This window comes from Convolutriloba macropyga, chromosome 12 (genome assembly GCF_964194025.1).
Source record: "Convolutriloba macropyga chromosome 12, txConMacr16.3, whole genome shotgun sequence".
In the NCBI taxonomy this organism is placed as follows: Eukaryota; Metazoa; Xenacoelomorpha; order Acoela; family Convolutidae; genus Convolutriloba; species Convolutriloba macropyga.
In genome coordinates this window covers 2,186,027-2,198,612 of record NC_134479.1, presented here as the reverse complement: position 1 = coordinate 2,198,612, position 12,586 = coordinate 2,186,027, and the positions used below count along the sequence as shown (strand labels likewise).

Here is a 12,586-nt window from a genome sequence, read left to right as displayed (position 1 = left end):
GACAAAACAATCAAATACTCTTACATTTAAGAACAAAAAAATGTTACATAATCAGTTTAAGGAAGCAAATTGGCTAGATCGAGGTTCCTTATTCCGCTCGGAGATTCAAGTGATTGTTAATTGTTAAGTGATTATTTTTACAATTGACAAACCGAAATGAACGAATACTATGTAATAACAATAAATAATAATTTCTCGCAAAAATTTTTGACCCAGTTGAGGCCTCGCCCTCCTGAAAAGACCCAAAAGTTCAAGCGGGGGTGCTGGGGTCGAGAAAGCTATACAAAAACCAAGCCATATTCATTTCACGTGACGAGCCAAATTCTTTTCATGGGTTCAATCAAAACCCTTTGACAAGTCCATTCCAATACTCTCTTACGTCTTGTCAAATTCTATTTACAAAACCAGTCAACTTCGATTCAAAACACTTTCCATATGTCGAGTCACAATATTTCCATGCTCGTTGAGCTCGCGTTACTAGCAGAAAAATTTCGCCAAGTTTTTAAAATAAATTAAACACCTCTAAAAGTTTCAAGTTGAAAAATAGTCAGCATAATTTTTTGGCTGTGATAGATGGATCCTGAAAAAAGCAAATAGGAACTTTTTAAAAATTGTACATTAACTGGCCCCTAATACCAGGTACTTAAGATCAAAAAAATTATTTGCACATTTTTTATTTCACCTTGCAAACATCCAAAATTAGCCGAGAGGGAGGCTGAGAGAAGCAAAAATTTAAATACATTCCATAATACAATGGAGCAATTAAACTACTGCTTCATGGCTCCCTTCCAAGCCAACGACGGGGACAGTTTTCAAGTGAAGAACTCAAGGGCGGTAATTTAAGATGCAGTCATAGTTGAGGATCATTTTAAAAAGAACGCTCAAATTTCATTTCTGATTTGGGTCGATGGCCGTCGTTTCATTCAACGACACCTCAACTAGTGTATATTTGATTGATAGGAAAACACTACAGAACATTGTTGCAAACTTCTAAAACTCTAATAATCCAACTGTAATCAGAGAGCAGTTACGTCTTGGAAAATGAAAAACAAAACATGGCGTACAATTTACACAATTCTCTACCCGCTTTTTAAGGATACTTTTGCTCATTGCAAACCATTTAAAAGGGCAAGAGTGACGTCATATGTCCTCTCTAGACATACTTGATTCGCGTATGGGCAATGGAAATTAGAGAAGGCGGTGCTGATGCGACAATGATTGTCTTGAGTAGGAGAATGATGTTATGGTACCTTATGGTTCTCAAGGGGAGTTGAGGTCTCCTCCTGTTCTAGTCTATTTTGTTCCTCTGTGATGGTGGAAGAGATTGGGAGAAGATTGTCCACCTGTTCATCCTGCAGAATGGCATAGTCCACTGCAGCTACCAACTCATCCTAAACAACAACATCGAAACTATTCACACAACACACAAAAACCAAAGCAGTACAAAAAAATTACAAATTGGATTTTACTAATATCCGAGTTTCAATGTCAGACAAAACCCAACAAAAAACACAAATTTTACAACAATGTAAAACCAATTTTGATTATCTCAATAAACGCTTTTTTTTAGTGCAAACGTTTTTTTTTAAAAAAAAAAACAAATTAAGAACTCGAAGTGGAAGCTCGAACCACTAGGAAACTTTTCGAAACATTGGATGGAGAACACACGCGAAGGAAAATCAATGCTCTACATAAGTCCTTAAACATACCCGGCAGATTGCCGGAAAATAGCCGCCGTTGATTCCAATAAGCATGATTGGGATTGAAAGAATAGATATTGAAAATAAAAGATTTTTGTACAAAAATATTTTTTAAGTCCGATTTATTTTGATGGCATTTCGTAGTTGAACATACTTCTGTTTCTTAGAGAGAGGCTACAGGGGCTATTATCAATACTAATAAGCATTAGAGAGAGGTAACTAATACTTATAGGAACGACGTTCAAATAGCGCGCATCTAAAATTGGGCTTTATGGGTTTATCCCGTTTCTATTTCTGACTTCAGTTTTTTATTCTGATTCTGTTCATTTTGAATTGCTTTGCTGAGCGACTGATGTTCAAATTCACTTTTAGCAGAATGAGAGAAACTAGCCTAGAGAAGTCAAAAAGATTTCACGCAAAATGCTGAAAAATCGGCAAAATGGTAAAGCGAAAAAAAAAGTTCGACGAAGTAAAAAATATAGGAGCGCTATAATAGCCGGCTGAGATTAATAAGCTCAAACATATCCGGCAGATTGCCGGAAAACAGCCGCCCTTGATTCCTAGAGCCCCGATTGAGATTGAAAGAACAGCAAATATTTTGAAGCCATATTTTTTAAAACAATATTTAAAGTGCCAACTAACTAATTTGACGTAATTTTGATACTTGGACATACTTCTTTCATGCTGAGATGCGAAGGCTAGTAGCAATACCAGTAACCACTAGAGATGGTAACTAGGACTTTTAAGAACAAAGATCAGGTAGAGGGCATCTGAAATTGGGATCTCTGGGTTTATCCCGTTTCCATTTTTGATTTCGGTCTTCGATTTTGAATCTACTAATTCTAGACTGCGTAAGCAGCTGCTGCTAAACCAAATTTGAGCAAAAAATGAGAGAAGAATAAAATTAGCCACCAGATCGCGAAAAGATTTCATGCAAAATGATGAACAAGCAGTGAACTAAGGAAAAGCGAAACAAACTTTCATTCAACGAAGTATAAACATGAACCAAATAACGTCGCAAAAATTGCTCCCGAATGTCAGGCGGCGCCATTTAAATTAGGGGCTGTCGCTTAGATAAACTTTCCTTTATGGGTGCGAAAAAATCACAATCGTATTTGTTTGAACAACAAACTTTATTTCGGAGAGAGAGCAATCGAAATCACTCAAAATCAAGAAGTGCGTGAAAAATTCACTTGAGAAGTCAAAGATTATTCTAGACGAAAAGCACAAAACAGTCAAGCGAAAAATTTGCGCAACGTAAAAAAGACACGTTTACAATAATCGCTTCTCATTCGAGAGCAATTAAAAACATAGCAGGACCAGTCCTGAATTACAATTCAAAGTGTTGAAGCAATTGAAGACTCCGATAACAAACAAAACAAACACCAAGACAAGACGTCCACAGAAGTAAACAAAACAAAACAAAACTCGAATAAAGAAACCACTGTAAAAACTGACTAAAACAAATTAGTTTCAATTCCTCCCGAAAAATTTTATTATTGAAGTTATCATAACCAGAAAGGTCTTAAGACAATGGGAGATTAGACAGCTAACAGTAACTTTGCAGAAAACCACTGCAGACAAATTACAATACGAACGAAATTTGGTAACAATAACGTAAAAATCATTATCACACTACGCATCTTCAGATGGAGTACACTTCAAAATGGAAATCAAAACCAGACAAAGCAATTGAGCAAAAACGAAATTGGCGAAACTCAGGAATCTCTCTTTTTTAATTACTGGGTCAAAGTAAGAAAAACACAGAACCAATTACAAAATCCTTATTCACACGCACATGGACAACATTAAAAGTCAAGAAAAAGTCATTAGCACTTACGTTAGGAGAATAAGGGACAAAAAAGCAACAAATGTATGCACGATTCAAAAATTCACATAAAAAACTTGAAAAAGGAATGGTAACTAAATCAATGAAAACAGTAGCTATAAGAAACTATATTTCTGAGGAGACCTGTTGATTAAAAAGTATAACCGTTAGATTAAATACTTGAATGTCCAAAAACATCAATTAACCAATCATGAGTTATTAAATATAATGATCAAAATATAATGTTATAGTATAAGGTAATAAACACAGAGGCAGGGTAAGTTGCTTTCGCATATAGTTTTTGGACCCCGCTCGAACCTAATCTTGTCTAATAAATGAGGAAGAAATGGAAAACTTTCAAAAATTCCTATATGGTTCGAAAATAATTGTTGTATCCGATTGAGAAATTGCTTTCAGCTGAATCTACAAAGTAAAAAATACTTCAATAGAGGTTCTTCAATGAAACCTGCAACAAAGAAAAATAACAGACATTACAAACAAATTCAAATAAAACAAGCATAACGTGCCATTATAACACGTGCGTTGTAGTTGAGAGAAAACGAAAGAGCCGAAAAGAAACTTTATCAGAACTTAAGCTCAAAGCTCAAATTCCAAATTAAAGTCCCCATATATCAAACATATTTGCCCCCCACGTGTTTTTATGATCTGATTACATTTACTGGGAGTGTTCTTGGGGTGTTCTTTGGGTGAACGAACTAGAAGATGACGAGTCCAGTGATCCGGTGAGATCTTTCCTGTTGACGAATTTTTCCTCGAAACAATCGAGTGCACTGCTGTTAACTTTTTATACCAAGTGCACTGTCTAAGTACCAGGTATTTTAAAGATGACAAGAAACAAAAAAGCGAAGCCTAAAGCTCACATCAGTTTATTAGAATTTCCCTGCGGATCCTGCCCGAAAAATTGTGATAGTTTTCGTGTACAATGTTCATCTTGCAAAACGTGGATTCATAATTCCTGTTCAAACTTAACAAACAACATTTTGGCAGTTTTGGGAAAACTTAAGGGCATTAGTTGATCTTGTGAAAATTGCGAGAAAAAAAGAACTTCCAGTAACAAAAGCCGATATTGATTCTCTGTTGGTTAATATCCAATCACTTAATACACACATTCAACAAGAGTTGTCTGAAATCAGAAACGATATTAACCAAGTGAAACAAAGCTCTCGCGAAGCTGAAATTGGGCAGCTACAAAACCCACAGCTACAAGACTCAAAAACCCACTAAAATTTTCGCAAAACAATATAGCTTCAAAGTCATTAAGACGAATGTTATGAACTCAAATCATTTATTAGTTTCATTTATGCCCCACTGGAAACCGATGACGCTTGTTATTTAGGAGACTAAGTTATTTTACAACTGAATGAACACACTGTAGTTAATCTCAAAAATTAACCTTTTTTAAAAACAATTTGTGTCAAAGTCATAGAAAGATAGCTAACAAACAGTTAAACCAATTAACTTACAACTCAATACCAACCAAAAAAATCTGCCATTAATGAGACTCAGTGAGAAGACAGAGAACCATAGTACGCAGAAAATAATTTTTTTTGAAAACTGATAGTTACAAAGTCATGAAAACATTACTAGGAATTCTAACAATTCAAAAAATAAACGATTCATTTAAACCTTATTGCCAAACAATGTGAACTGTCATTAATGCGACTAAGTGATAAAACACATGCTGTATCTTTCTTCAAGTTATCAACTCTGTCTCGCTTCCATCTTAAGTTTCCCCTCTTCTGGCATTAGAAAACATCGAATATAATGATCCAAACATTCATTGGTTTAGGTGCGCAACCCATTATAACCATAAGCATTCAACCAAAAAGTAATATATAAATTAAATTATTACTGCTTAGGGAGGCAAGTGAATAGCTGAAAAGACTACAAAATAAAATCGAATACAGGAACAACTCAAAATCTCCAAACAATTATACGCAAACGGTGTTGAAGCCAAGAAAAAACGAATTGGCCTTCAATTTCCCGTAAAAAAACACGCAAATAAATTTTAAATGGTAAAATTCCATAAACAGATAAAAACTGTTCTTGATATTGCTCCTTGTCCACTTAAACAAAACCAAACATTTGTAGTACCGAAATAGCTAATTTGACCAAAAAGTCAAAATATGTATTTTAAATGTATTTTGGATACTTATCGAGTTATATTAGCGACAAACCATTATGTATCAACTGAAAGCATAAGCATTAGATAGTTTACTTAATAGCTTCATAGATACCGAATTATTCAATTGATTAATTAGACTCAGCAGAGTACATATGTTGGCAAACCTCAAAGAGTTCACTAATAAATTACGAAAACAATTTGTCGGAGCCATGAAAACCATGAGCTTGGCTCCGAAAACACAATACTTATTAAATTGACCCCCATTTGAACATATATGGAACCTCATAGTAATGGAAATTTTAAATAAAAACAGACTTGAACAAACGCTCGCTCCGTAGCTCCTCGGAAAAAGCGTATTTGAAAAAAAATCCTTTTAGTTTGAAATTCTAACGATACTACTCACAACTCTACACGCTGAATATATCAATAGGCCAAAATGGACTGAACCAAAAACCCGTTTGAGCATATAGTTCCTCCCCCACTAAAGTGGTTCGGAACAAAGAGTGTCTGTCCTGTGATACACTCACTACCCATTATATATATATATATATATACAGAAAGATAAGGCTGTGCATTAAAAGAATGAACATCCGGGAGGATGAGTAAATGAGTGGAAGACTTTTACCATTTCCCTGTCCCTCTGTTCCCTCTCCTCTTTAGTGTCCACTGATCCAACTACGCTTCCACTCTCGTCATCATCATCCTCCTCCTCCTCCTCCTCTTCCTCTCCATCCACATCAAACTCCTCATCTTCCTCAGAATCGAAGCCTGACAAAAGTCATACAACACTCTTCACCATGCACACTATAGCAGCTTCTATGATAACTTCATAGATCCTGCACTCAATTTGTACCACACATCTTACATACACTACAGTTTTTTCATCTATTTGCTAATTAACTCAATCTTTCCAAAAATCTGTCCCAACCTCATGTTTTGATCCATGACGTCATTATTCCATAAAAGGCAGTTGGATTAGCACAGCTTTTGGTCGACCACAATTCATTAAGTAGGAATTATTGTGCATCTTTTTTAATATTGAATAGTTTGCAATCCCTCTTTATATGTTAATACATTTCACAGATTTCTCGCACTGTTTTCACCGTAGTCAACTAAATGTAATTTTGGAAAGAGTGAAATGAAAGAATCAAATTATGATAGAGGTACAAAATTGAACGAAGGGTCTATCAAGTAATGAATAACTAATAATGGGGTAATGGAAACAAACAGAGTAGCAGCTACACTCTAAAAAAATGCAGGTAAATTGATTATAAATTGCAGGTAAATTTACCTAGAATTTGCTAGTAAATTGTTCTTTAATGCAACTTACCTGCAAGCAATCTCAAATACCTGCAATTCTAGGTCAATTTGACGGCAATGTACCTAGAAATTGCAGCGTTACCCTCCTACAATTTTACCTGCAAAATAATGTTCTAGGTAGTTCTACCTGCAAATTGCATGTAAAAATTATAAGAAGCAGGCACACCTTTGTTATGTATAAGCTGCTACTCTCTACAACTTCTAAGGCTATTATGCTTCAGAAGCAACTGAACAACACAAACTAAAGGAGAAGAGAACATGAACTAAATCTAAAACTAAAGCTCTAACACAAGATACAAGCCAAGCTCCAACATCACCAGAGCCAGCCAATCACTCTAAGCTAAATTCAAATATTCAATTCAATTTTAGATCCACTTCTAATTTTTTAACACCTAGAATATAGAGAGACAAGCAGTACAAAAAACTGACTAGAAGTAGCATACAAATCTGTCTAGTGGTGCAGGTCCCAATCTCGAGTATCACAAATCTAGTGTCCGGCCAATAATTCTGCCTCAAAAAAGCCCGAAATATAGAGGAAAAAATTTAAAACTTTTGAAACTAATGAAAACTTTTTTTTGTTTCAAAAGTATACCATAACCCATCAATAATATCATCTAGTAGCATAAACAAAATTATGAGCGAAAACAACCAACTAAGGACAATTTTTCATTATTACGAACCATTTGTAATGCGTCATCCGATTGGGGACAATTTTCATCCGAGTTTCAATTTCATGGCAGTTGAAATACTTAAAACATGGCCAAAAATCGTTAATTGTCAGAGATAACAAATTTTGCCTTCATTAAAAAAATTCGTTTGCTTTCAACACTTAATGATTCACTCATACATCAGAAAAATATATATGAATTACTGAAAAACAAATTAGTGCATGCAAATGTGCTGTAAAGGGTTGAAGTACGCTGGTTTCGGCAAAACCATTTTTCACGCAAAATGTTAAAAAATGTTATATATATTGAGCTCTAAAAAGAAAGCACATATTTAAGATGCATGTTTGAATCAAAGTTCAGCCAGAATAAACAAGCAGGCTCGCTCGTTCAGTGCGTGGCACAGAATGCTCCCACATCACATCAATATACCGAAGATGATATTTAAGAAAAGTTTATTTCATCACGGAACAGTGTTTTTCAAGTTATTTAGCTTCAGTTTGAAGTTTGAAACAAAAACAACAGGGAAAAATAATTGAGTTTTCAGAGGAACCAAAAAACCTGAATAACCGTCAATTACAAAAAACATAGTTGCACTTAAATTATGATAAATTTCACCAAAGAGTTCTGAAACCCGTTGTAATTAAACAGAAAGCCTCTTGAAATGAATTGTTTGACATTATACACAATTTTGATCGAGCTGCATCAGATTTTATTTATAAATCTTTGAGAATCTAAAGATATTTTTAAATATTCTAAGTAAAATTGATGACTTCTGATTCAAAGTTTTACATACTCTCTACTTTTCTCAGCAAGAAATTTTTTGTCAAAAACGTTGGTAAATGTGGCTGTAGATGCTTCAATAGTGTTATAAAACAAAAAAATTTTCGTGTTTGATGTAACTAATCGGAAACGAACCCAAACACCATTAACGAAACAGCAGCTCAACGTCACGTGCATGCAGAGAAACCGTTCTCATTTCAAACTGATCATAGCCGTCAAACTTCCTTTCAGACATTCAAAACACTGGAAACAAGTAATTTTTTTCGAATAATGGTTTTGTCTTTGAGCCTAACATTATCAACTGTACAATATAGTATCAATTATTCCCAAGTCTATTCTTGGAACATCAACTAAAAGATGTAGAAGTAAAAATGAATTGAGGAAAAGAAACAAACAAGCGGCAAAAGCAGGTTAATCGAACCAGCTAAAAAACATAGCAGGATAAGTCCTGGAAAACAATTAAAAAAACAGAAAAAGAAATGAATAATGACGTGTTGTGCTAACGATAAAGCAGATGGGGTTAAAACATTAAGAAATATTAAATTTAGTATTTGAAACCTATGGTTTTCAAGTTATAAAAAATCAATTCAATACAAAGATTGAGCCAAGAACACTAACGGCGTACCCACAACAAATGAAAAAACAATTTTGAAGAAAATTAGATAGAAAAGTCGGCAAGAATTTGCAACTGTGATTTGAATTTCCAAAACAGGTGGCGTGTCACTTACTCTAGAGCATGTTAATTTTCATAGCTTTAAAAAGAGCACAAATTATCAAAACAATATAGCGTAAAAAAGCATATGAGACTATTTCGGAACAAAGTAGCCGTAAAATTATGCGAATCTTTTTCTGTGACAGCACTGAATTGGTAAGAAAGCTTTGGCGGCTTTTATGCCTGTTAAGTTTAATAGAAGAATGCTCTCTGAGGAACCATAGAAAAGTAACAGTAGAACTCACAGTCAAAATATTTAACTCTATGAGCATCAAATCGAAAAATTCAAATTCTCAAAAAATATCAAATGTGATTGAACCATGAGCTACGCACAAGCAGTGTCAAAACAGAAGTTTTACTTTACTAGATAGCATTTCAGGGGTCTTAATTGTGTTTCGGACAGAAATGCGAAACGTTCTTCAATTAAGAATCAAAACACGAAAGATTCAAATATAGTTAAAAATAGTATTTGCTGAAAAAATGACATAAAAATCATAGATACGTTAACTTTGAAGTTGGAATTGCCTCAAACTGCTTTACACTAAAACTCAAAAACTGCCAACAGCAGAGAAAACAGATCAAACTAGAGGAAAAACGTCAAAACAAAATTTAAATTTAAAAAAAATTAAAAGTCCTGTCTTTAAAAACGTGCCGTTTCTAAGCAGGTAATGAGCATAAATGAAACAGAATGCACCAAAAAATTGCTTCTTTTCAATACGAATCGTCAGCAATAAGAATAATCAGGCAAGCCACCAAAAAGCGCTCTGAATAGAACTTGACTTAATTAATTTTGACAGTTTTTTTTTCAAATCAATAACTTTCGAAGTCAAAAAAATTATCAGAATAAAAAAACTGATTCAACACAATTACTTTCGAAGTCAAAAAATAATCAGAATCACAAAAAATTATTCACACAGAAGCTAAGCACTAAGGGATATAACTCTTTGCTTTTTTAACAATTATGAAGAACTCTTATATTGAAAAGAGCAAAACACAAACCAGCAGTCAAAGAACGGCAAGTCAAAAATTTGAAAAACTGATTTCTCTTTTCTCAAAAATAGCAGTTCGAGCCATGGAGCTGGATGTTTTTGTTAACTTTGGTGCCCTAGTGGTTTCCCGTTCTGCCACTTGATGTGCTCCCTTAAATTGACTCCAATTGAACTTAAAATCATCCGAAAGTACCAAAAGCTCTTAAAAAAATTGCATCCAAAAAATATAAATGAAATTGGAACTCTATGGTAGTCGACTGAGTACGGGGACCGAATCCTAGCAATTCATCCGTTATTCTTTAATGTATGACAGAAATACGAGAAAAACATAAGTGGCATAGAAGGTGATCAAAAATAATAAAATGACAAGAAAAGGATCTCATTTCATTTTCAAATATGTGGAGTTCAAAAAGTACAAAATGCAGACTGAGTCGTTTTTGACTGATGTTCAGTTAATTGTGTATGCGGGCAAAAATCATGCTATCACTAAAACTTAGAATTTCTAAAAAGTTTTGAAGCATGACAAAGGTTAGTTATCTGGTATCACATTTCCTATGCGGTCAGAAGCCGTTTAAAAAAAGGTTTTTCACGCAAAGGAAAATTTAGGGCTTGGCTAAAAGACAGTCAAATTGAGTTACAACAGCTAGTGGCGTATTTATATCTAACTAAAATCATCAATCAGGTTACAACAAAGAAAACTAAACTAAGCAAAAGAAATTTATTAAGTCAGGGTCAACTTAGCGCGTAACAGCGAAAGGGAATCTGCTGTAACATGCTGGAAAAAAGAGTTGGTCTACTTAGAGGATTATTTCGCACTTGACGTTAAAGAAAATAGATTGTTCGACTGTTTTTATTAATCTGAGAGAGATTTCACATTCTATCTACCGGAACTATCTTGTCGTTTCGATCCTTTTTCCGTTCACAACCACAACTATGTCAATATAAGAAGAAGGATAAGTCATTACACTACCTACTACTGTAGCAAAGGCGGCGGCGACTCAATTTTATGAGCTTACAAAACTCTCATTTGCAGTTTTACCGATCAAGATACCATTTAATAAACAGTGCTCAGTGTGCTATGTGATAAAGTATGAATAATGTAGAGAGGTAAAGCATTAAATTAAAAAGGGTAGAAGAACAGAATGCAGAGATTAGTGAGGATCTAATCAATATAAGACCAAAACATATCGGACTCGTAACTCTCAACATATTGGCTTATTTGGAAATTGAACAACAGGTGCACTCGTTAGAAAGTAACGACACCGACTAATTGATTAACTGGGGACAATTGTTCTATAGGATAGAGCTAAAATAGCTAATGGGGAGAGAGGGGATAACTGGATAGTTAACTGATTCTGGTTAGTAGTAATTGATTGAACGAATGCCTCACCACTGATTATCATTGTTATTATTATGTATCAGGACAACAATCATACTGGTTATCATGAATTATTATTCCTATTATTATTAGTTATTATTTATTAGGATGATCATGCAACCAGACTATTATCAGATGCTTGTGTATCTGTATGTATCAAATGAGATCATCTCTCATTCTTTTATCACATACAGAGTACACTTGCAAATGGTATAGTCAGAATGCTCTGTTTCTTTTCCTCTTTAATAATCCAAACTCATAACAAATTTAAATGAGGAATGGATCAATAACCAACATGTAAAAATGAGATCAATTCAACGTTTAAAGCAAATTCTCCCCTGTAAACAACTGATAAATGACATGATAAACAATCGAACATAGCCGGCAGATTGCCGGAATAGCTGCGAAAGAATAGACCTGCGTGCCATATAATAGAGATAGAAACAGATACAGATCTAAATTGAAAAAAAAAATTGACGCCGCTCAAAAAACTAGGCTAAAAACATTCAGCAATAAATTAATACAGCTTGTTAAAATTCATTCCACAGAAGCCTCTTATTAGGGACCTTTACTGCACATAGGAGTTCCTTTGACCTTAAACAAATTCAAATTAAACTTAAGTTTTAAAGTGCAAAAGTCATTTTATTGAGTGAGGTAAGTCATGTATGATCAAAATCTAATCACGCAAATAACCTAAAATCTTTCGCAAAAGCGAGTGAGAAATGACGTCACGCGCGCAAATGCCGTTAGTGAGAAGAAGAAGTCATTCAGAAAATTTGACTTTTTCAGCTTTGCGGTGTGAACAAATGTAAAACGAAAAAAGAGCGTCAGACGACGAAACAAAAAAAAAACCAAGAGCACCGCAATATAGCTACGCTCAGCTTACAGCTTCGCAGCTATAATAAACAATTGGGCCCATTGATGGGCATGGAGGGGTTCAATGAACTGTACGAGAAGATCAGAACACATTCCATTTAGAGTTAATATGGCTAATCTGAAAACAAGAGTAAGAGGTTAATTGTTATGCACATGTTTTGCGTGTGCGTGTGTTGTTGTGTGAAGGCG

General features: G+C 34.4%; 1 protein-coding gene across 1 annotated transcript in view; it reads right to left on the bottom strand.

Annotated features, from left to right (window-relative positions):
* LOC142350941 (uncharacterized) overlaps window positions 1-12,586 on the bottom strand; it is a 136,075-nt gene that overhangs the window by 31,594 nt on the left and 91,895 nt on the right. Inside the window, exons 18-19 of the mRNA XM_075402966.1 lie at window positions 6,300-6,442; window positions 1,251-1,391 (exon numbers count right to left, since the gene is read on the bottom strand). Coding sequence (XP_075259081.1) covers window positions 1,251-1,391; window positions 6,300-6,442 — 284 coding nt within the window. The remainder of the gene's footprint in view (window positions 1-1,250; window positions 1,392-6,299; window positions 6,443-12,586) is intronic.